The 25372-nt window shown below is 39.0% G+C and overlaps 1 protein-coding gene and 1 long non-coding RNA gene across 2 annotated transcripts in view; one reads left to right on the top strand and one right to left on the bottom strand.

The window, feature by feature from the left end:
- Positions 1-49: 49 nt before the first annotated feature.
- On the bottom strand, positions 50-18989 carry CCDC39 (coiled-coil domain 39 molecular ruler complex subunit). The gene is made up of 20 exons (XM_068200376.1): positions 18801-18989; positions 18348-18467; positions 17130-17276; positions 15976-16134; positions 14936-15028; positions 14721-14849; positions 13995-14186; positions 12284-12387; positions 11832-11964; positions 8882-9076; positions 8041-8205; positions 7339-7476; positions 5824-6032; positions 4491-4614; positions 3591-3750; positions 3181-3287; positions 1728-1868; positions 1416-1595; positions 1117-1199; positions 50-493 (listed from the first exon to the last, which is right to left on the bottom strand). The coding sequence occupies exons 1-20, from the start codon at positions 18909-18911 to the stop codon at positions 334-336; spliced, it is 2850 nt and encodes a 949-aa protein (XP_068056477.1). The 5' UTR covers positions 18912-18989; the 3' UTR covers positions 50-333.
- Positions 18990-24141: 5152 nt separating this feature from the next.
- LOC137479791 (uncharacterized) overlaps positions 24142-25372 on the top strand; it is a 29387-nt gene continuing 28156 nt past the window's right edge. Inside the window, exon 1 of the long non-coding RNA XR_011002511.1 lies at positions 24142-24563. This is a non-coding gene — a long non-coding RNA (uncharacterized lncRNA). The remainder of the gene's footprint in view (positions 24564-25372) is intronic.

Here is a 25372-nt window from a genome sequence, read left to right on the forward strand (position 1 = left end):
TGCATGTTCTCTGAGAGCAATGTAAAAAAAAAACCTCCAAAATGTCAACTTGAAGCACAAGAGCAAGTTTTGCAACACCATTTATTGTCTAGGTAAGCTCAGGTGTGAACCCTTGGTTTGAGCTGTGATGGGGATTTGCTTTACAAGTGCTTGGAGGCAGCAGTTGTGTTGCTGAAGAAAAGATTACATGGTTTACAGGGAGATCTGCAAAGGTGAGTGGCAGAACCACATAATGACAATTGTACTTCAGCTGCAAGGTTTCCAGGTAATTCCATGGATATGTTAGTTGCAAAAATTAAGAAATCTCAACTATTGTGGCCCTCAAAAAATTACTTAAGTCTTCCTGCGTTCAGAAATCCCAGAGGTGCTGCCTCTGCTGCCTGGCTGTGAGCCAAGAGCTGCTGCTTCCTCAGGGGTGGGGATAGGCAAGGTCAGCTCCACCACTTTGGCTGGTGAAACCTGACTAGAGGCTGAAGATTTTCTACTGGGAACTCTGAAAGACAAAAATTCACTAATTAGGATACAGAAACCCCTGCATCTCAAACAGAGCTGCCAAGTTTGGCTCACAATGAAGCCGCCCAGTAGCCTTGTTCATTCCAGAAACCCCCTAAAAGATCTCAGTAGCCACAACCACTAAATGGCTTCAGTAACCACTGGCAATGTTGGACCGTAACTGGGCCAGCATGGCCCAGGCTCTATTTGAGCATACATTGAACAGGGGAAGAAGGTACCAGTAAAAGCATCAGTCCCTTCTCTAATTAGGAAGGGATGTTCACACTACCAAGTGTAAAATGTGGTTCAAAATTGTTCTTTTATAACATCAAACCACTTTTTTTTTTTTTTAGTTCGAGCACAGTAAACAAAAGTAAATGTAATTATTCTGTAATTATTGGGTTTTCTAAACTGTGATGGATGCTGAAGTAAACTTCCTCATGTTCTAGAAGAATGTAGTAAACTTAAAGGACAGAGAAAGGAGAAAGTTTTTATAGTCTTCAGCAAAAAGAAAACTGAGGTGACCTTCAAGAGTAAAAAATTCTTTCAGTTAGGGACTAATTTTGGTGATTTAAATTTGATCTTAAAAAAACCTGAAAGCAACCCGAGGCTGTTAGAACTTACCTGGTAGGAGGTAGTGAGCTCTGTGGGGATTGAGAAGTTTGACTACCCATGGGAGAAGCAGCCACAGGAAGCTCTAAATTGTACTAGAACATTTGGAAAGAAGAAACAAGTTGACCTGATGGTTGTATAATAGGATTGGGATATCAGGAGCACTTACAGTGCTTGGCATTTGACAAGATACTGAAAGCAAGTGAACACTTCTGTGTTTTCCCATACTGTTGAGTTGTCCTTGAAAGACACTCAGGTATAGGCTGGAGCTCTCACTCAGGATTTTGGTGGCAGTTAAGTGGAAAGCTCACCTTGTCAAAGTACACTTGAAAGGCTGCAGCTAAACCAGGATTTGCTTCTAGAACATCAGCTATCACTTGGTTGATGGTTCTGTTGAAGGCTTTCAGTTCCCGAAGATGAATGTCTCTCTCTTCCAGTGTTTCTGTTCCACCTTCTCTCTGAGACTCAATTTCTCTGGATAGTTTGGAACACTTAACACAAATATTTTTAAAGCATTATTCTTATGAAAATACAACAGTTTAAAACCACAGAGTTTAACCCACAGAGCTTAACCCACACTACTGTCTATAAAGTTAGAAGTTCTCATGAATAAACACACAAACCTGTTTTATAACCCTGTTCAGTTTTGGCTTCTGTTCTTCAATGTCTTTCTTCAGCTGCAAAATAAAAGCTTGTTTTTCCTTCTTTTGTTCTTTGAGGAGGGCCTGCTGCTTCTGTAGTACATCAAAGTGTTGTTGCATGCTCTGCAAATTAATTTGAACAGTAATGTTAGTTTATAAAGCAGGTTTGGCATCCTTTCACTTTTTGTATTTGTGGAAGGGTCTGTTGTCATTATTTCTTGTTTCTAAATGTAACTCAAGCAATTAGTGCTAATGTTAACTCAAAACCTTCTGCCAGTCCAACTGTTTCATGGATACAGACCTGGACAAAGAAACTCCCAGGTAATTTGCGTCTCTTTTAAAGGTACTGGTAATGAAGTTACAGGTATGTCTTTTCAGATATATCTCATACTGGCTACAGACTATTTACTTGGCACCCTACCAACTTACCAGTGCAAACTATCCTGAAAAAAACCCCAGTATTGTTTCCTGTAGGAGAAGAGGGATAACTTTGACTGGAATGAATAAAATCAGCTCCATAAGGGCAGCTGCATTTTTAAATAAATAAATAAATAAAACTTTAAAAAATTAAAATGCGGGAATGGGTTTGCTGTAACATCTGTTACATGGCAGGACTTACTCCCTGATGAAAATCTGTGTCCCTTTTCTTAAGAAATAACATCTCTGAAATAAGAGCTGTGTCCTGTGGTGGCAGAATAAGCAATAGGAATGATTACTGACTGTAGGCAGTGACTCAGGGCTTAGAACAATCATGTGGAATATGACCATGTGCCTTTGCTTTTTCTGCCTAATAAAATTATAACTGAATTGTCACTCACCAGAATTAAAATTATAACTGAAATGTCACACACCAGAATTAAGTGTTGCTCTTTCTTAAGGTCCAGGTGGCTTTTTGATAACCAGGGGAACCATGAGTGAGTTCTTGCTATGGAGCCTGAGAACACAAGCTCTTGTTTGCCTGCATTTAGTGCTCAGCCTGCTAAATTGCAAGTCAGCTAATTTAATCCTGTTTAACTGAGGCACCCTCATTGCTAATAAAACTGAATCTGTTCCAGAGAAATCCTGGGGTGTAGATGCCAGAGGTGCCAAGCTGTGTGGATTTTCATCTGTGGTGCTGGGCAGGATGGTATAACGGTGATGTGTGCTGCACATGTGGCTGCTTTAGTGGCTGCCAGAACAGCAGCTGTCAGTGCATGTGGGATTCTGAAACTTCTAGCTGAATGTGACTAAACTCCTGAAGTTTTGGTGTGATTCAAGAAAATTCAAATAATCACTCACTTTCTGGAAGGGGATGTAGAACCTTCTAAAAATCATATCTTAATAAAAGAGCAGAAAAAAAATAGTACCACATCTTCCTATTATTCCTCTAGGATGACTTGCATGGATTTAGCTACATGCTGCAGTCTTATCTGACTGAACTTTACTTGTATTTTACCTGGAGATTTTCCTGAAGTTCCTTGATCTGTCTTTGTTTGTATTTGTATTTTTCATCAGCATCCTTTTTGTCCTTTTCTAGTTTCAATTTTTCCTCAAGTTCCTCACCTGTGATCCCAAACAATGAAGCAGCATTATTGCTGTGCATACAACTCAATTTTCACTTGAAAATAATTGCATCTCAGAATATCACTATATTGGTGTTGGCAGTATTTCAGTGCCTCAAGGTTTGAGGGGTTTTTAAATACTCTCCCCTACTAATTCCAAATCACTGTGAAAAAGTAACTGACTTCATGAGGGAGAATGATTTAAGACCTACTGGTTCCAGAGCCAGCAGAGGGCACAAAAGTTAAATAATAAGTATTATTTAGAATTAAGCTGTATTTTCTATCTAATTTCTATTTCACATACTTGTCTCAGGGACTGCCTTGAAAGAGTTTTTGTAGTGTCTGTTCCAGTTTTTAAGTACACACAAACTGTTTTCCATAGCCATGATTTCTTTTTGAGCTTTGCAGATCTTTGCATCCAAATCATCACCTTCTTGTTGAAGCGCTTCCTTTTCCTGTGCAGCCTGAAAGCAAACCCACTATTTTAGGTGACTGCAGACGTAACGAAAATATTAAGATAACTATACAGAAAATATTTATTACACAGCAATATTTAGGGGTTAAAACCACTTGAACTGAGATTTGGGTGCCTAGAGAACTGGAAGGAGGAGTTGTTGACAGTACTGAAGTTCTTTGAGGTGTTTCATTATGGGTACCTGACTTTCTGCCTGAGCTCACTTAGTCCTGCCCAGCAGCATTTACATTTTGTGGAGATCAAAATAAACAGATTCTTGTTCAAGAACCAGGGTATTGCATTTTGGATAAAGACTGATTTTCTCTTTTTTTTCCAGTGAAAAGCTGAAGTATACATAGGTGATTGGTAAGTGAAAGGGGAAAGGAGACATTCTTCATGGTATAAGCCCCATATGGTAAGATGAATACCTGGAAATAACTCTGACAGGTAGAAGAACTTAAGGTCCTGTGAGATTCCAATGAAGTTCTTTCCAGTTCATAATGGATTATAACTTGATCACTAATTCTTCTGCATTTGTAAATTAATTAGCACTGAAGTTTTCAAGCTGCTCAGAATTAAGGCTCCACATAAAATCTTGTGAAATTACGGTATCATTTAAATAACCAATGGTGTCAGATAACATAAAACAATTAGACTCAAAGTAGGCAGTATGTAAGGAGGTTGTCTAAGAGCCAAGGGAAATCTATAGCTTAAATAATTGAATTATAATGAATGAGGTTAATAAAATACCTTAATTACATAGTAGGCCTGACTTTTCATTTCCTCTCCTTCAGGTGGCATCATGGAAAGAGTAAAAATTTCATATCTGCGTTTCAGTTTATCAAGTTTCCATAGGCGATCTTGAAATTCAGCACTGTTTGTTTGGGAACAAAATACATGGGTTGAGAAAATGTTTGTCTGGTAGTGTTTTGTGGGCAGTTCTTGCTGCAGCAGTTTAAATTCCTGGTGTTATTCCAGCAGCCTGTACCAGGAGTTGTGCTGCTACAGGTCTTGGTGGTTTTCTGTGCTCTCCCAGCCACAAACATCCTTTGTTCTGGTTTCCTATGTGCCTTTTGAAGTTCTAAGTAGAGTCAAATCTGTTTTCACATCCCAGATCACTGCATCCTGGGAGGCTGTGCCACAGTCCTTCCCCAAATTTACAGGTTTGGCAATGCACTCCCAGAGCTGCTCCAGCTGCCCCTGCTGATGGTACCTTAATGTTCCAACTGCAGGATGAGTGTGAGGAGCAGCCAGGAACAGCCCCAGATCAGACTCTGTGGGAGCATCCAACAGCTGGGTGACACCAAAGGAAGAAGGCCAGTCTGTGCTCTCAGTCACACTAAATCACTCTAATTCCCATTGCGAGGGGTGTGGTCAGCAGGGCAGTGCAGCTGCCGAAGTGTTCAAGTTTGGCTGAATTTAGATACTGGGATTTCAGGACTAAAACCATCCCAGATACTTTGGACTGATTATTACAGGAGGGAAATGTTATTTCTATGTCATTGCTTTATGAGAGGGTGCATTTGTAATTAGTAAGACCTAATTTGTTATATAGGACACATAATGCAAAGCTCATTAGTTAAAAAGAAGAAAAAGCCCAACCAAACAAAATACACCACAAAGCAAACCAGTCTTACTGTTTGAATCAAAGAAATTACAGTTTTATCAAGCAGCTGGGAGTAAGCCCTCTTTAAAAGCAACTTTTCATATACTGTTTCATATACTGCGGCATACCTCCAGACACATGGTTTCACATGTTCAGATTATTTTGAGAAAGGCAGAGTCACACACACAGTGTTTAGTGTAAGAAGATGTCTGTGACTGAGGTTTCCTCTCACTTCTGCTGAGGCTCCTCACTCACAGCAAGGCCACTGATCTCCTGTTCACCAAGGAGTTAAAGCTGCAGCCTGAGGGGTCACACATGGGGTCTCTAGCTGGCCTCAGCTGTCTTGGTAGGAAACTTTGAGCAAGATTTCAATTTCTCTAATGGTGAAGCTGGGTAAGCTGCTTCTCTTTTTAGTAAGTCCCCATAAAAAACGTACTCAGTCAAAGCTGCAAGTTGGATTTCTGTAAGAACAGTTACCTCATGCGATGCCGTTCCTGATCCAGCAGCCTTATCTCAGAATCCAGCATTGCCTTATGGATCCTGATCTCCTCAGTTCTTTCTGCTATGGCTTTCTTTAACTCCAATTGTTGTTTTTCCAGTGTTAGAACTTTCTCTGCTTTATTACACAGAGTATTTTGAAGGCGCTTCAGTTCTAGTTTTAAGAGATTATCTTCGACCATCATCTCCTAATAAGTGCCAAATGGCATCAAAATAAGACAACATTGTTTTAATTAAAATTATTTATAATTTAGTAAATTAGTATTTATTCATTATTTTACCTTTCATATATACATAACCGCAAAACTCATTTTGCTCTGCATTTAAAAGTCTTGGCATTTTCTCATTTGTCAACAGTCTAACATGATGGCTGGGATGGGGGTAGATTGTTTCCTGAATGGTTTTATACAAATTCATCAGACTTTCTAATTCAGGCTGAGTTTTGGGTTATTAGACTTTTCCTTCTACAACTTTTTCAGTTTAGGTAGTTTCAAATAAAATAAGAGACCTTACAAGGAGCTTTCTAGAGCAGTTAATATCTCACTCAAACCATTAAGACTGTCTTGGAGTATATTCTACATTCTGTAGACCTGAAAATCATCTTGCTACGTGGAAAAATATTGTATATACCAAAGCTTAGGAAAAGCAGCAAGCAGTGAACTTCATTAGCATACAAATACATTAAATAATTCTTTTAAAACATCATATGATTCCAACTCGACCAATTTTTATCCAAGTGCTTTTAGGTCATCTGCTTCTTTTGTTCCCCTGAATTTTATCCCCCCAAAAAAGTTCCATGTTTAGGGAAAGAGCTTTCATTGGGGAGGAAGTGTACCAGTCAAGTTGAAGGCAAAACTCTTTCCCCTGCTACTTAGACTCTGCTTTTTGCTACTATATTAGTGCTTCCTTTAGGAAGGCTAAAGCTTACTGCAGAAAAAAAACCCTGTGTAATAATTGGAGGAGTGGGAACTATATTTTTCTGCTTATCAAAATGTGAGGAAATGATTTACAAATTGTGTCTAATTCCTTAAACTTGAATATAAATTGATTCAAATAATCTGTTAGAAAAAAAATGCTTACAGTTTAATAACAATACTGTGCCAAACTTATTAGCAGGCATCACAACTTGAGAGTAAAAACTCAGTGTTATGTAAAGACATCCTTGAGCAGTAAATATATTTTCTATTTTAAAGCTAATTGTTTCTCAGGGGAAAAAACACCAACACCCACTGACCTGGTGGATACTGTAGTACAATTAATCTGGGATTAAATTGATATTTCATCAGACTTCTTGCTGTGGAGGGAGGAGAAGCAACGCTTTGCCTAGTAAGATCATAGTGATGAAGATGACTTCAAAGTCTGGGAAGGAAGTGTAAATTACAAAACTACAGAAGGTGTACTAATGTATGTAAAGATGTAGCACTGTGGAAGGCAGATGACACCCCAAACAAACAAGAGTGTCCTGAATTAGTAAAGTGCAAGATAATACTGTACCTGCTTAATGTGTTTGGCTTTTTTTAACTCCTGAAGTGATCTCTCATTGAAAAGAGTTAGTTCTTCTATCTTCACTATCAAACCACTTGTTTCTTCTCTTGTCTTATCAATTGTTCTCTTGGTGATTTGGACATCATTCTGTTTCAAAATAAGTTCTATTGAGCTTACTTCAGTGAATGCAAATTGCAACAAAAGCTACTAGTTAATTACAAATGAGATGTATTTAAGTCCTGGAACCAGGAACCATCACCATGATGTGTCCAATATGCTGCTCTGCAAACTGCATGGCATGACCTCGTGCAGAGTGCTGCACGGGGACTGTGGACAACTTTAAATGCAACTGCACTTATGAATTTATGAAAACTATAAAAGAGATAGCTTTACAAAACAGCATTCTCCTATTTCTGCATGGGCCTAATGATAAACTCAGACATTTGCAAACAGTCAGTCACAGGCTGATGAAAGCACAGCTTGTCTTTCCAACATTCAGTGCTTGTCTTCTTGCTAAGGTGTCTCATTTGGGCAGTAATAATCTATTTTTCTGGAAGTTACAGGGAATTTATGAAGTTTTCCACATTGTTCACACAAAGTTCAGATACCCTTTAGACTAATGCCAACTTCTTAATTACTGAGACCCAATCTACTTAATTCTCTGAGGTTTCTAAACGATACCCAGTCAAAATGATGTTCTGAGGAAGTTACCTGAAGTTTCCTGTACAGTGACTGTAGAACATCATATGCCTTTTTCTTTTCTTCTAAAGTTTTCTTAAGTTCAGCAACTTTTCCTTCCAAAACTTCTTTTTCATCTGAATTAACCTCCCCTTCTAACCGTGACAGCCGTCTCTGTATTTGCTGAATATAAAAATCCTGTTAAAGTAAATTTGAAGAGAATTAATAGTCTGAGATAAGCAATAAACTTGGATCTAAATGTTGGCTTTAAGACAGTCACCCAATTAAGCTATTGTTTTTATAATAGTTTCTGGCTTTTAGACCTCATTAGCAAAATATCTCAGATGACTGATGAGCAGTGATGGTTTGGGGTAATCTTCTAGAAGAGTAACAAAGCACACTCAGCACAGGCTGCTGTAGGGGGGCTTACAGTGGAGTTGCCATCTTGATGCTACCAGTGGATGCTGATATAAAAGCAAATTTTCAAAGTGGTGCATAGGAAATAGGCACATAATCCAATTAGTAAATAACAGGATTTTGGCATGTACCTCTTGTATTGCTTTAAATATATACCCTGAGGTGTCTGTGGTTCAGAGGGATCAAAATAAAGAATGGATCTTAGGAATTAGTGGGAAAAGCAGCAGATCCAAAAAATAATGAAACACACAAGTGCAAAATGTAGGTGATATATTTTGTCAAGTTTAAGTAATTTCAATTTTATCTGTACATCTAGAAATAGAAATAAATGAAGACTTTAAATGATACTACATAGCCTTTCCAAAATGGAAAGCTGTTCAAGATTACAGAACTCAAGCAATGTGCTATCAGTAGACTCAAGAAACAATCACAGTATGAAAATACATTAATATTTTACCTGGTTATATATTAATTCTTGTTGTTTCAACAGATCTGTGTCAAGTTTGCCCAGTCGACTCTTGAGATTTTTAAGTGATTTTTGACCTCCCTCAATTTCTGCCAGAACAATCTTCTCCTTATCACTCTGCACTTTTAACTCCTGAGTCTTCTTGAAAAGTAGGTCCTTTAACTGTCTCATTTCATTTTCTTTTTCCTGGTGACAAATTGATCAGTAAGTAGAAGAAAGAAGTAATTAATCACATCAGAATTAATTTCTGAGGAATTATTTGTTTTTATTAATCATAGATAGAAAAAAATATTACAATATCCATTAATATGAAAATGCAATTTTGTAAGTCTTCAAAATGGTTGGCAAAACAACTATTTGACTTAAAGAGGAAGTAATAATTTTTATTCATTTTTTAAAAAATCTAATCCTACCCTACAATGACATGACTTTTTTCCCCTAGTTATAGGAATGCTATCTTTTCAGCATTTCAGAAAACTAAATTCCTGTCATTCTTTTCAAAAAACCTCCTTACTGCCTCCAGTGTCTGTGAATATTTGAGGAATATAATACAAAGCTTTTCAATGGTTTATTAAATCTTGTAATGTTGTGTGTGCACATATATGTATTTGTGTGTTTATCTAAGAGGGAATAATTCTGAAAAATTACACTTTCTAAAATCACTTCCTTTTTCTCAGAGGTAAGTTGCCATTTACACCTAAATCAGTGCAGGAAATGAAGTTTCAGTAGGATGAAAAACAATGCTGAACATTTCAGGTAACTGGAAAACAATGAAAAATGAGATCATTTTCTTTTTATAACTCTAATAAGGAAAACAATTTTATTCTTTTCCTCCTTCCTTCCACCCCTCCCACTCAAGCTGCCAAAGGCCTTCCAAAGCTCAGGCCATTGAGCATTCCAGTTTCCTATGAGGTACATCCTACTGCAAGTGATGTGATTTCCCCTTCCTGTTCCAAAGGACTCATTTACATTCAGCTCAAGTCTGGTACAGAATTTGAAGATGTACATTTAAATTTATATGCAAACCACCTGAGAACTCACTTTTCTACATTGATTAACAAAGTTTTTATTCTGGATTTAATATGTACGTAACCACCTTGCTGACTTAAATAATGGTTAAAGTTAATGCCTTCTCTATGGGTTTGGAATCACATTGTCCATTCTATGCAACAGAATTTGTTTGTAGTTGGACTTGCTGTAAGTGCAATTCCAAATTCAAAACTCAGGATGTAAAAGGCAAGTGTAAGTTTAATATGAAATTATTATGGACTGTAGCACATGTCAGTAGGCTTTGCATCATGCTTGAACAAAGGAATTTTCTTCTGGAAGCAAGCTGATTTTTAAGCATGTGCCAAATGCTGAGCTGTATTTCTAAAGCTAACGACAATTATAAATTCATCCACTGACACTGGATCATGATTTGACCTTCACTTCTTTATTGCACATCTAAATTAATTTATTGAACAGAAATTGTTGCTCTCCCTTTAAGTGAGGTTGTTAACAGAGATAAGACATTCAGTAAGCCTCACTGTGCAACAGTGTTTTGCCACAAATTGAACAGGGAGAAGTACCACAGAACTAGGGAGAAAATACAGTGACATTTCATCTACATTGTTCCTGTAAATATCTCTTCACAGTAAATTAACAGATGCAGCAAAGAGCCATGTGTGTCTAATGGTGATGGAGGGGAGGCTTCTGTCTTATACATTACAGACAATTGTTCAAGAACAGTTCATCCTAGCTAAAATGTTCCCCTGCAGCTGTGGAGCTGCCAAGCTCAATGTCATCTTAGGTTATCTGCCACAGACACGGGTAAAGAAACCCTGCTAAGGCTTTTGCCACTCTAGAAACAGTCTAAAGGGGAAGAAAAGAAGGTTTTCATTTTAATGAAATGCTACACCATTACTTGTTTTCAATTATCTGAAAAGCCAAAACAGTAAGTAAGGCCTGTAATTTAAGAAACTCTCTATAAAGAAAAGACATCCCATCTCTAGCTTCTGAAAGTGTTATTTAAAATGTGTGATTAATGCCTGTGGAGTTAAAAAGTTTGAAAAATGACATTCACTCTACTGCAAGGCATTACTTCACATGCATGCTCGAGGAAACACAAAATGGAGAAGGAAAAAAAAGAGCATACAGTGGTATGAAAGAGCATACAGAGGTACAGCTTTGTTGTCAGCTGTGTGGGACACCTGCTGTCACATTAATTTAACCTGGTCATTCTGGAGCAATGAAAGCTTCAGCATCTGCAATGCTCAGTCATCCAGCAAAATGTAAAAGAATATTTCTGTCATGTTCAGTCAGAAGCTAAGTAGTGAAAATACTTTAAGAGAATTAGTACCAAAATAACAAAACAGTATGAGCATTTCTTGAAAGATTGCATTACATCACTGCATTTACTCAAAAAGCTCTTTACAGCTAAGCATATGATAATGATTTTTTTTTCCTATACTTAATTTTCAAGTTAAGAAGTGTTTTTTTTAATTTTATAGAAGTATTATTAGGCATGTTAAAAAAAAGTCACCTTATTATAGCTTGTATATGCCACTTCCCAGATCAAAATCTTTATTCACAAAAATCAATCTAAAGTGAGCCAGGTTTATAAATTTTGGTGGTGTTTTACTAGAGCCAAGAAGTTTTTGGTGGCAGTGATACTGAAAAGTCATCCTGACAAGATTCTCAGTCTTCAAAAACCTTATTGATGGGTATCAGTATCCTGAACTAATACAGCTGGAATTACTAGGATCATTTATTTTCCTCCAGAGTTTTCTCAGCACAGACATATCTACATGCACACTTCAGTATTTGATGAAATAGCTACATGTCATATCAATAATTTCATTTTAATAGAAAATTTTTAAATTAAAGAGATAATTTTAAAATATAGAGCTTGCAAATACAAATGACTCCTCATTTCTAGAAACCATGAAAATCATTTTACCTCAACACTTTTTTCTTCTTCTTTCAATATTTCTTCCAACCTCAAAGCTCTCTCTTCTGCACTGAGTGTCTCCTCAATTGCAAGCTTCAGTTTATCAGAAAGACTTGCATTTTTTTCATTAAGAACTTTTAATCTAAACAAAATGACAAAAGTTAAATGTTGGTTGTCTAGACAATGCTGCCAAAAGGAAGCAGCAAATCTGACAGAGCAGCTGCCTCAGTCTAAACTTCAACCTATGATAAGCAAGGCCCTGATTTTTTTTCCCCCACCCTTTAAAAACAAGGATTACCAAGACTATTTTGCCTAAATTACCCAGTACCAAATCTATGCATGAAGTAACCAGAAAGTTGGAGATTTCAGTCATCAACATTATTTAAAGTTCTTTTCTATCTCAAGGATTTGGTTGTATTATTAATCTTTACAAATGTTACCTTTAAAGGTCTGTTTCTTACCTGGCTTGTTTTCCCTGAATTTCTTTCTTCAGATTGGAAATTTGTGTTCTCATAGACTCTAGATCAGAAGCAGTTCTGTTCACAATAGATTTCAAAGTCTGCAGCTAATAAAAGATAAAATCGAGCAAGAAAGCTCTTACTTACTCTGGTACATGTTAAGATATTTAAAATGATATTTTCCTATTTATTGGAAAGTATTCCATTACTTTTAAAAAGTGCTCTCCAAATGAGGAGTGCTGCAAATTCTGAGGCACTGTAAATTGGCCCAGCTAGTAAATTCAATAGACTAACTACATAGTATGAGTACTGGGAAAAAATAATAATAATTAAGAACATGAATTATGGAGGTGCTATGGACTGCAATTCTTGTCCAACAGCATCTATATAAGTAGAACCATGGTTTTATAGGGCACAGCTGACTTAGAGGTTCTTTGTGAACATGGATAACCTTATACATCTAATAAACATTTCTTTGTCAAACTTTGCTGGATAGATAAGATTATTTTGATTAAGATATCACTGCGACAAAAATACACAGATATTTAATTTGGTAAAAAATACATGACTGCATACATTCATTAAATAGGATAAGAATATTTTCCAATCAGTAGCTCTTTTATCTTCACAATAAGTTTAATTGTTTTCATTTTCACAGATGAAGAAAACTGATCAAGATCATGTATAGAAGTTTTCTTGGAGGTCACAAGTTGTTGGCTGAACTGTCTCCTTCTTTCCTTGTTTCTCACATGCATCCCACAGATATTCTAATAAGAGGAGACTGTTCTATTATCCCATCATGGAGTATTAATTGTGAAAAACTTCAAGCAAGAATCTCACAGCTTGAGATGAAAACCAACCAATTCTACAAACCCTCAAGCTTGCATGAATTATAGGGTAATATAACAGCCTACACCTTGTTTGAGCTACCAACAGTTTAATTAGGAGATCAGCCTATGAACCACCTGCTACAAAAAAGCTACCCCAAAGTTAAGGCAACAGCAGAGGCTGGGTTTTTCAAAAGTCACTAAGCTTGCTGAGTACCCCTGTGTTACCATTTTCTTAAGAAAAAACTTACTCAGATAATACAATCTCCCTTCTCAGCAGAGCGATGAAACTTGAATTACTTCTTAGAAATACTTCTACAGGCATTTAAGTAATTAAGCAGTGCAGCTCATTCCCAGGTTTAAGTGCAAATTCAGTATGGACAGCATCAAGCATGGTTTGTTCACAGGGCAGCCGTGTCCCACTGCCTCTTGATTAGAAAGCCACATGAAAGCAGTGGGTGTTTTCCCCAGGAATTGTTACCTGACTACCAGGCCATCAACACACACTTCTGAGAGCACGGGACAGGAATTGTTTGGAATCTGGAAGAGACTTCTCATCTTTATACAATACTGCAGTCTATGTCTGCTAAAGGAAAGAAGCCTCCTGAGGCATCTAACAGTGTTAGACCATTTAAGAGAAAATTCATCCATTTTACACCCACACAACAGAGAATACAATCCAATCTTTTCACCACTCTCAATGACAGGATTAAGTTGAGGGTTCAGATCCCAATAAACAGGACTTGGCTGAGAAAAGTAACATTTTGCTGAATTATTAAGAGCCTAGTATAAAACCAGAGAAAAGGAAATGCTGTTCCTGTATTTCCTCCATCTGGTGCTCAGTTCCAGTTTCAGTCTGTTTTCCTGAACTGTTTGGTCACCCTTACCTCATCCTGCAGCTGGGTCCTTCGAGCATCCTGAGTCTGGAACTCCTTTCGCAGGTTGTTTGCTTCCCGCTCAGCAGTGAAGATTTTCTTTTCATATTCCATGTTATTAACAGTTTCATTTACCAAAAAGGCAGTCTTCTCTCTCAGCAAAATTTCTTTGTTTCGGATCTCCTGTTTTGTCTCTGCAATTAGCTATAAGTATAAAAACGTTTTAGATTTGCTTGCATTAGTTGTGTTAGATTAATAAAGGGTACAACCAGAAGATCAATTCCTATTATTATTACTATTTGCCTGAGACAGCCCAGTTATCATTCTTAAAATTACTTTATTCCATGGATACATCACACCAAACACTACAGTGGTTTTGGACTGGAAATTTCCAAAACATTCCAATAATTTAAAAACAAAACGATACAGTAAACTCTTATGAAAATAAAATAATTCTTCATTGATTGAATTGGGAAAAAAAGAAGCTAAGCAAAACTTCAGGCAGACTTGAAACAGATGAAATTAAACAGGAAAAATACCAGCAATAATAATGCTTATGCTGTCTGACAGATTTATAATTACTCAGTGAAAAGTGTGCATTTTGAAAGGTTAAGTAAAACATTACCTACCCAGAAAATTATACTGTAGTTTTGATGTTAAAAAAAAAAACAAAAAAACAAAAAAACCACCCCACATCAAACCCAAACCCCTGAAATGGATCAGTTATAGCAGTTTTACCAAAGCACATTGATCTATCTCCTGATCTCTTTTCTGCATCTGATGAATTGCATTCTCCCACTGCCTGATGACTTCTTGCCTTTCTTGATGAACCCTGCGAAGATCTTCAGCTGCTCTGTCAAGCTCCATCTGTTAAAAAGAAAACACCTCCATGATTTCTGAAGTTAAAAATGCCACATACAAACAAGGGATCTTTGAGAACCTTAAGCACAAACCTGAGCTGTCATGGTTTCTGTAAGCTCATTATCCAGAGCTCTGCGCTTCTGGTTTGCTTCCATGGTCAACTTTTCTATTTGAAGGGTTAATGTCTAAAATGAAAGGATATGAAATATTTGAAAATGAAGTATTTGAAAATAAAGAGATCACATTTTATAAATTTTTGAAGCCCTGCTACAATCAGGGGTTAAATTCTTGAGGCATCAATTTTATTGTGTTATAGAAAATAAAAAATTGACAGTGCAGCCTCCCACATTTTCAGTCAATACAAGTGGCCATAAGAACCAAACTGCAGCAAAGCCAAAGTAACCCTCAACTGTATGTAAATGTGTGTGTGGTGTCCTTGGCATACAGCAGTGAGAGTATTTGTGTAAACAAACACTTGGGTTAAGTATTTAATGAGTAAAAATCAAATTTCTCCTCAATTTAAAGAATAATTAAAAATAATAATATTAATAAATAAAAAATATTTTAAAATAATAATAAACATAATAATAAATAATAGGGTTACTTATCTCTACATTAATAATATACTTGGGAACTCACCCTTATAAACTCTGAACCTTTGACTGGAATTCCTCTTTATACAGATATATATGTTTATATCTTCCATTATTCCAGGTAGCTTCACTGAAGCAGCTGTAATTTGTTCTCAGCAATATTAATAAATTCAGTTCTAAAGGGAAATTCTACACTATTCATCCATACTTGGTGTGAATTTTTCAACAAACTCCTCTTAATTCAGTGGCACTGTTTTCTAGACTTTATTTGTGCACCCTCTCAAAAAATTTAAACTTAAACCTTACTCATATGAATAAGCAAATTAATGTCTTCTATTATGTCTCTCATTATTATAAAACCTGTTCTCTCAACTTCAAAATGAGCCTCATATGGAAGTGCACTGTTGTGCCAAATGGAAACCAGGTTCAAAGCAGTGTTGTACAAAATCTTGTCTTCATTTTATCTGACTTGATAACATAACAAGGTGATAAAATGGTTCTTCCTTTGGTTTCTGAAAAGTGCTGTCACTTCTACTTACTCCTAGTTTCCCTTCATCTTGCAGTGCATACTTCTGGATTGCAATGGCATCATTATCTGTACGGTTCAACTCCTTTAGCCAGCTCTCCAGGAGTTCCTCATCCCAGCTCATCTGTTGTTTTAAGTTTTCCAGCTTCTTAGTGGTTTTATTTAAAGTACTCTAATAAAAGAAGAGAAAATTAAAGGTTCAATATCAAATGTCTAATATCCATTGAATAGTAATTGAAGCAACAAGTTCAAGGTACTGTGACAAGTTTACCCACATCTTGTCCACAGAATTGATAGTTTTCTTTTTTATTAATTGTGTGTTATACTTGAGGAATGCTATTGGACATCCTGGTCTTAAGACAGCAGATTGCTGTCTTAAGTTTAAAATGCAAATAATTTTAAACAGGAAAGTCAGCCTCTGGCAAGATAAACCCATCTGCAGGGTATTTGTTCCATATAATAATCTGATCTGAGGCATCCAAAGGTAAAGTTTCTCCCTCATTCACTGAGGCCCAGTTGTTAGACCCTTATCCTACATATCAGTTTTCAAATGTGACCTCTTCATGTGACTGTGAAGAGACTTCCTGACACAAAAGTGAGAGAATCTAGATCCAGATGAACAGTGTGAATATCTTCATCCTGCTACCCATTCTGAGAGACTGGAGATTACAAACAGACTTCAGAAGAAAAACAGCAAATTTTAAAAAATATAATTAAATAATGAATAGGAAGAAAAAGAGACAGTTCCAAACCCAGAAGACCACCTGTAATTGAGTAGCATTAGATTACTTTGTAACTTAAACCACATCTTCGATCTGGAAATCATGACCCAAGTATATTTTATGTAGAGATTTATCAGCAACCATTTACTTTTTAAACCAATAAGAAAATACCTGTGAGATGGATGTGTGGCTGTGTATCTGGCATTAAGAACAGAATTCCTTTAATATTTAATTAATATTTGCTAAGTCTAGACCAGTCTATGTAGTAACATTGTCAGTGTCACTCTACTTGCCTACACAGGGAAAAGCCCATCCAGATCATCTACTACAGATTATAAGCTTTATTATAATTAACTATTAATGACTTATACTACCATGTGCAAGTGAGGACAAGCCATAAAATTTTGCAATAGAGGTGTTCCCTTCCAAAAATTTTAAACCTTACTTCTTGAATGCTTTTCTTTTGTCTCAAGGAAGTTATCTCATCTTGCAGTCGTTTAATGTCGTTTTTGAGACGTCCATGTTCTCTCTCAGCAAGGGCTTTAAAGTGATGTTCAGTTTCAATTTCATTCTCTTTGGCTTTGTAAAGAGACTGCAGAATAATAAAGTTCAGTATTTTACAATAAACAAAAGTTCTGTATTTTACAATAAACATAAAGTTCAGTATTTTACAATAAATAAACATCAACAATCTTTTCTTTTACATACAATCGAACCCCAAGTCAGAGATGGCTTCACCATGTAAATGAAGGAATTTTCAGAGAAAATTTATTGGCTTGACTTTAGTATCTCAAATACACATATTCTTATATATACATATGTAAACATTGTATCAAGTACCCACCGATCAACCTTTTGTATCCCTAAAAACTCAATTCTAAGATTTTTTTCACCCACGATTCAGAACCTTAACATTTCAATGTCAAAATCTTAGTCTCTTGATCATCAGTGACCTTACATCAGATCCAGGAAGCACAGCAAAAAAATATTTAATTGTTCTGTGCTGAGACCTCCCCTGCTGGCCTATAGCAGTACCTGGATACTGCCTAGCCTTTCTTTCCTTTAATTCAAATTAATGTTTGAATCTGGCCAAAAAAAAATAAAGAAGTTGTTCAGCTGCAGGGAAGTTTCCTACGACTTTTTCACCCAGGATATTTTCTCTGAAAGGTGTAAATCTTTGTCTCAAGACTCTCAGAAATCTAAACTAGCCCTTTTGGTCAGTTAATTCAGAGTGTAGGTAAAGACTTAGATCTTGACCATCTCACTTCATTTTTCATGTCCGTGTATTGTCTTCACCAGCATTTCACAACTAATTCCTCACCATTATAAAGATTATAAATTTTTTTCCCTTACACTGGTGTTTTCTCTGACCAATTTTTTTTATTAATAGCTACAAAAGTCCCCATTCAGGAAGAATTCTAAAATGCACCTTTCCTGACTTTTTACCTAGGTACAGTAATTTGAATTGGGATGGTCTTAATGACCATCAAATAATATCACAGGAGATATGTTGTTTAATTTTTGTTTCCTGTGGAAATCCTGGAATAAAGGCCTAACAAATCTCTAACAAAAGTAGCAAAACAGATAGGGACACCAGCCAGAGAGAGATACTCAGGTTACAGGTCTGTCTGACAAAACAGACCTGCTAAAGGTGGTGATTTACCTGAGAGAAGCTTATCTCTTGTCTCACATTTTTCAAATGAGACGTCATTGCTTCTATGCGCTCCTCACAGTTGGTCAGCTCATTCTGCAGCTCCTCTTTTTCCTTTCGCAGCTTGTGAAGCTGTTTAAGAGTTAGAATCAAGTTACTGTTTGTAGTTAAGTCCTTATTACCTGCAATTACCTAAAAACAGTCACTGCAATTATTAATGAAAAAAATAGCGTAAGAAGTAGCTGCTACATTCCTCCAAAGCGGTGAAATGAGGGATTTCAGGAGAAAACCCGGAGCTTTGCTAAGGGAACGGACAACTCGCACCGCTCCTCCGGCGGGGCTCGGGGGATGCGGGGATCGCCCTCCCGATTCCCCGGGCCGCTCCTCGGAACCCTGAGGTTTCTTTCTATCCATCCCTCCCTCCCCGGCCCCGCGGGAAGGGCGGGCTCCTCTCCCCGCGCTCACTTCGTCCTCCAGCGCCTTGTTCTCGGCGTTGGCCACGGGCACGGCATAGCCGGGCTCCCACCGCAGCTCGGCCAGCACCGGGGCGGCGGTGGGGCCGGACAGGTTCTCCATGGCCGCGGAGGGGCCCACAAGAGCCGGGGCTGCGGCAGGGCCGGGGCTGGGGCGGCTCCGGGCGCTTGGCAACGGCGGCTCCGGCCGGCAGGGGCCGCGGGCGGCGCCGCCCCGCTGCTCCCGCGGGCCGGGCCGGGCCGGGCCGGGCCGGGCCTGAGGCGAGCCGGGCCGGGCCGGGCCGGGCCGGGCCGGGCCTGAGGCGAGCCGGGCCGGGCCGGGCCGGGCCGGGCCGGGCCTGAGGCGAGCCGGGCCGGGCCGGGCCGGGCCGGGCCTGAGGCGAGCCGGGCCGGGCCGGGCCGGGCCGGGCCTGAGGCGAGCCGGGCCGGGCCGGGCCGGGCCCGCTGCGGACGGGCGCGGCTCTCTGCGGGCCAAAGACGGGCTGTGCCGTTCGCGGCCGTGCTGCAGAGGAGGGTGTCAGCCCCAGAGCCGCCAGCAGCCCCTCAGAGCCCCTCGGCTCCTCTGCCAGAGCCAGCTGTACCGGGTCTGGGGCGGAGGGGCGGCTCGTCTGGCGCTGGGGACACCAAATAGGTCTGGGGCTGACACCACCTGCCGCTGGTGGCACCGACTGACAGGTGTCTGGGAGGATACACTGTACGTGTCCTGTTTCTGAACAGGCCTTTGCTATTATCTCCACAACTTAACAGGTGGGTTTTCCCGAGCCACGCTGCATGCAGGTGGCCATAAACACTAATGTAATGTCCCTGTGAACTTGCTTGTCACATTGTGAAACCATCTGTGCTTCTGAGTTCCTGTGGCACTGACTTCCACCGTTCACAGACCAAGACAGACACAACACTCTTGGCAGGAATCAAGTAATAGAATGGTTTGGGTTGGAGGGGACATTAAAGCTCATCTGGTTCCAGCCCTGCCGTGGACGAGGACTCCTTCCACTAGCCCAGGTTGCTCAGAGCCCCATCCAGCCTGGCCTGGAACACTTCCAGGGATGGAGCATCCACAGCAGCTCTGGACAACACGTGTCAGTGTCTCACCACCCTGACAGAAAAGAACTTCCTTCTAATATCCAATCTAAACCTACACTCTTTCATTTGGATCATTCCTCCTTGTCCCTTCACTACACGCTCTTGTAAAAAGTCCCTAAAAAAGGAAGGGTAGCCTTGATGCAGAAGCCCTCCGTTGGTGACAATTGTCTGGCTACAGCACCTGAAAAGTCATTAAAGGAAGTAATCAAAGCGTGATTCAAAGGTGCCTGAGCCAAACAGCAATAAGCACTGACAAATGTATGGGAGGTGGTGTGGAGGAGCAAGGGGTTTGCAGTGAGATTTCTTACATGGGCCTGTGGCAGACTACTAACACAGACCACAGAAGACATGGGTCTTGCCACATATCTGTAAATGTATTATGGGATATTTTTAGAGAAGAAGAGTTTGCTGAACTCAGTCAGGCCTGATGAGGATGCACCAAAAGCATGACTTGAAGTGTTGTGCAGATTATTGCTGGTCATTTCACTGACCGTCCCCTGAGAACAGTCCTGCATTATTCTTGAAGTATTGAAAGAAAAAGGAACAACAATGTATAGAGGCAACAGTTTCTTGAAAATAAAGGAATGGTATAGGGTTCAGTGCCTCAAGCTACCTGTGAAAAAAATATAGATGTCATGAGGAAGATCTTTTTTCCTCTTACCTGGCACGGTTGGCTGTGGATGCATGTAAGAAGCACTGAATAATATTTTTGAAGCATCAAGGATAACACAGTGTCTTGGGACAATAATTGGCAGCAAGCAGCCTCCTGCCACCTTCCTGTTTGCCCTCTGGGATGTGTGAAGTTGTGATGGCCAGTGACCTGTGTTTTGATCTTGCTGTATGTACACTTTCTCAGACTGCAGCTCAGTGATGATGTGTCTGATTGTGAGAATGATGTGCTGAGTACAGTCAGTGTTTTCCAGAGGAACATGGGATGATGGGACCTTCATTACCAATGTGGGCAAGACAAAGATGCAGATGGTGCAGAAAGACGGGTGAGATAGATGGCGATTAAGAATAAGGGAAACTTCTATAGGCAGAAAATTCAGACTTAAGATATATTTTTTTCCTGATTCTAGTATACATGGAGGAGACATCTAGAAACTGGACATGTGTAGCCAGGTGTCTTTTCAAAATGAAATCTTAGGGCCAGCAGCTCGCAGCCCTGTGTCAGAAATGGGGATTAGCACAAAGGCATCAGTGCAGAGGTGATGCAGGGGTGTGATGACAAGGAGGGAGCCTCAGCTGAGCCTCAGCTGCTCGGGCAGTGTCGGGTGAGTGCGCGGCCTGTGGAGGACTGAGCCTTTTGACCCTCTCAAGGGTCGTGTGCCAAGAGCCACCTGTTGCAGAGTGCAGGGAGGTGACCTGGCTCAGTGGGAAGGTGGAATTGCAAAGACACTACAAGCTACTAGAGAGACAGCAGAGACTACAGTGGCACATCCCTGTGTACATATAAGGGCCCCTTCCTTTCTACCCAAAATGAGAAACTCCTTTTACTCACTATATGTGAAGAATAAGTGCAACTTGCCTTGCAGGCGTTTTAAACTGACACCTGTAATTCATTGTGGCTTTGCAGTGATGAGCACTTGATAATCTTGTATTCTCCAAGCTGAGCTTTTGTGTGAAAGAACATGAGACCGTATAGTGCCTGAGAAGAAGAAAGCAAATTATTGGAAAACTGTTATTTTAGGTGAGCAATCAGTCCTGTTCACTAAGCAAGGCTTCCAGTGAAAAAATGATAATTTATAAACATGTACCTTAATGCATGCATGAAGGAAATAAAATTAAATAAATCTTGATGCAGTTAGTTAAATAACATACCAAACTTTTGAATTTTTGTCATCATAAGTGTACTATTCACATATTTTTGAGTCCAGATTAATACACAGTGTCTGAAAAGTATAAAGTGTTATATGAGTAAAGAGCATTGTTTCACAATTTTCATAGAAATTCCACCTTCCTCACTTTGTCTTGCCTGACGCTGACTAAACAAGTTTCCATGACATGCTTTTGTTCATATGGTTTCTCCCTTCTGCCTGTGGAAATGTGTTCGGTAAATGCAGAACTGTTTGCCAGACTTGCTAATCCACCAGATGGTGCTGTGTGTCTGTGGATTCAGGGGGGTTTTGTTGGTGTCTCTTTTTAAAACGGCACCAGTCAGTTATCTACTCTTCAGTTAAAAGGGAATAGAAAATTCCTTTTCTTATATGTGTATATACACACACACACACACACACACACACACAGAGAAGGTTGTTTTGTTTCGTTTTATTTTTTATATTATATCTCTTAAAAGTATTAGAGGAACAGGAGTACTTGTAATATGACAAACTTGTTTTCTGTTAGCATTCCTTTTGGGTTGAATTTTCACTTAGGTAGACCACTGTGCCCATTTTTTCAAAATACTTAAATGTAAACCCACTGTTTCTGGCCTTCAAAAGACTTAAAGCTCCTCTCATACCTGTTAAAAAGCATAATTTTTGTTTGTTTATACCGAATCTCCTTAAATCTGTGTGAAAATAAAGATTTCAATTATGGATTTGTTTCTAATACATGATACTTTTGCTATATAAAATATGGGAAAATATTTTTCCCTGACTGTTCATCTAAGCCATCCTCTGAAAAAAGACTCATTTAAGGCTTTGCTGTATTATTTATAACTAACCCAGTGTAGCCAGTTGGTGTCAGTTAATCATTGTTGATAAACACTTTCCCATGTGAGCCTGCAAGTGGCAGGGTGTTTATAATGGGATGTAATGGCCCACACTGGATCTTCTCTTTCAGATGGGTGCACTAAGGCTGCTGTAAAATGGAAGAAGCAAAAATAGGAAGAAAGATTGAGTGGATCACATGCGGGAGTGTGAGATCAGGACATGCAGGAAGTCAGAAGGATGGAGGATCTGGCATGATAACAACTGAAGTATTGACTAAAAGCCCAATGTCTTTATCGAAACCTGGACCTCCTGACTTGGGTAGGAGGAACACAATTGCATCAAAAAGGAGAATTGCTCATAATTCCGGTCTGATGTGTTATCAGTTATGTTTATCACTAACCAGTGAATGATATAAATTAACAGCAGTTTAATACATTGATCCTGGTGGGGAAAAAAAGACAAAATCAAATTATTTTGAAGTTTGAGGAAGCTTAAATATATTCTCTTTATCCTGTTCTAGACTTTTCGCATAGTTGTGCTGGCAAAGGCTGCAATATTGCTGGTACAGTGCAGTGGCTTTTGTGTGCTGGAGATGGGTGAGGAGGACAAAAACCCCATCCTTTTGCTGCAATATCCATTTGAAAAGTTACTATAAGACAATGCGCCATAGGGTAATTTGTTTTGTTTGGAGGTCCCGAGTTTCAGCGAGCACTGGGAGGGCAGCAGTGAGAGCAATGCCTTTGGTAAGGCAGGAGCGATTTGCGGAGGGGCAGAGCAGCCCCTGCGAGCCCCGCCCGGCAAAGGGGCTGCCCGGCGGGGCGGGGTGTGCCTGCTCCAAACACTGCTCAGAAAACGTTCATGTAAAACCATTACCAGGTTTTATTTAATAACCTCCTAACCCTCTCTCTCTCTCCTCCTCCTCCCCTCTGTTCCTCTAATGCCTTTTACAGCTCTTGCTGCACAGCGTGAAGCCTCAGAGCTGTATTCATCAATGACTCACACCCTTGCTTAGGGGCCAATTTTCATGGAAGCTATACAGGAAAATTTTGAAATGTACCTATCTCATGCAGGGCACAAGATGATTTCTCTATTCATTACTATTCCAAAAGGACTTGTTGTCCTTTGGAACTGTTCACATATTACTTACATTTGTGTGTGCATGCATACATGTGCAGAGCTTACTTGCCTTTAGATTTGAATGGCCAAAAAATAAAATTGTATTGTTATTATCATTGACACCAGTCAGCTGAAGGGTAACAGGGCCTGCTTACACTCAGTGAAAGCAGACAAATGCAAAGAAAATGCATCATTGTGTGTTAGGGGAACAAATTCTACAGACTCAAGCACAAAACTTGTTAAAAATCACCCTTTTGCTTGATGCTATGAGTAGCAGCTTTCTGAGGAATTTGGGAGTAAAGCCAAGGACTTACTCTGAGAAACAAAACTGCAGCTCTGAAAGACTTTTGTGTTGATCAAGGTTATAATACCTTTCAAAAACACTCCAAAAAAGCATGTTCATTTCCCTTAAGACACCATGAGTTAACTCAAGTTTTAACTTTGAGAGGGAAGAGAGGTAAAATCATAGAAATTATTTGACAGGAGGTGAATCATTACTGCAAAATTGCCAGTCATACACTAATTGCGTTCTCAGGGGCTGCTAATTATATCCAAAATGACTTTAAACAGTTTTGGGGAAGAAACTGAAACTTACTGCTTAGCATAAAGCAGTTTATTTACGCTTGTACAAAGTAGCTTACATCCCTCAGGGATTAAACCAATTTCTATATTTTACTGTAAGTTGTTGTAAAAATTGTGTCATACAATGATGAATCAAAAGTGGTACAAAAAAAGAGGGCAAAGTATACTTTTGCTTTTCATAATTTTTCCAACAGGCATTTCAAATTGTAATTCTAAAAATAGCTTTTTCCTTCACCTTATTTCTTAAACCAAATGGAAAAATCTCTTTCTGCGAATCAGGCCCATCCACTGACATTAATTTCTACCTTGTGTCTGTGCAGGTGAGTTCCTCAAGAATGTGTTAGTGATCAGATTTGGATTTTCCTTATTTGTTGATGTTGTTTGCTGAATGAATTTTGCTAACAAAACTTTTTGCTTGACAGATGAGCTTTGTCCATGGCCTAACAAGAGAGAATTGTCTTACAGGAATGCACAGAATTTCCAAGCTCCCACATGCATGTTACATAGATCAGAAAAATTCATGGCCCTGTCAGAGACAAAAAATAGCAGTGAGTCCTGTGAAGGCAGTAGTGTGATCCTTGTTTTAGAGCTAACAAAACAGAGGCATGACAAGGTTAAGTAAATTCCCTCATATTGCCCAGAATACCAAGTAGGAAATGAGAAATTTTTTTTGCAGTTGTTTTTTTAATTTTTATTTTATTTCCAGGCACAGCTTTAGCACCTCTGGGGAAGCAATGGCTGTTTTGTTTACGATGGGTAGCCTGTATCCGGTTTTTCCTTCCCAAAGTCCGTTTGTGCTGTAGAGAATATGTAGGGATTGTGAATGTACTCGTAAGTAGCATTCCACAGTTGAACTAATTGCCAGGCCAAGCGAGGGACCACAGTAAATGGGTGAATAATTTGATCCAAGATGGATTTGTACTCTACCAACACAGCCTGAAATCTTCTAATGCTTTTGGATTTGACTGTGAGCTGTTCATTGTTGTTTGAGCCTGTTCTTTTCTATTACCATATTTTCTCTGGATATCATTTCTGTGTACCTTATCTTTGTATAAAAGGCCACATCTTTACCATATTTCCAGGGAGTAGTCAGTAGAGGCATACAAAATTTACTGCTGTAGACGAAAAT

The sequence above is a fragment of the Anomalospiza imberbis genome, chromosome 10 (genome assembly GCF_031753505.1).
Source record: "Anomalospiza imberbis isolate Cuckoo-Finch-1a 21T00152 chromosome 10, ASM3175350v1, whole genome shotgun sequence".
Classification (NCBI taxonomy): Eukaryota; Metazoa; Chordata; class Aves; order Passeriformes; family Viduidae; genus Anomalospiza; species Anomalospiza imberbis.

What these genes read in the sequence shown, in the direction of transcription:
- CCDC39 (XM_068200376.1), bottom strand. Translation starts at nt 18,911, where the DNA reads ATGGAGAACCTGTCCGGCCCCACCGCCGCCCCGGTGCTGGCCGAGCTG. An exon ending in GGACCCAGCTGCAGGATGAG is followed by an intron (nt 12,388 to 13,994) that starts GTAAGGGTGACC and finishes ATCTTTTATTAG; the next exon opens with CTGCAGACTTTGAAATCTAT. An exon ending in TGAACAGGGTTATAAAACAG is followed by an intron (nt 1,596 to 1,727) that starts GTTTGTGTGTTT and finishes ATTTGTGTTAAG; the next exon opens with TGTTCCAAACTATCCAGAGA.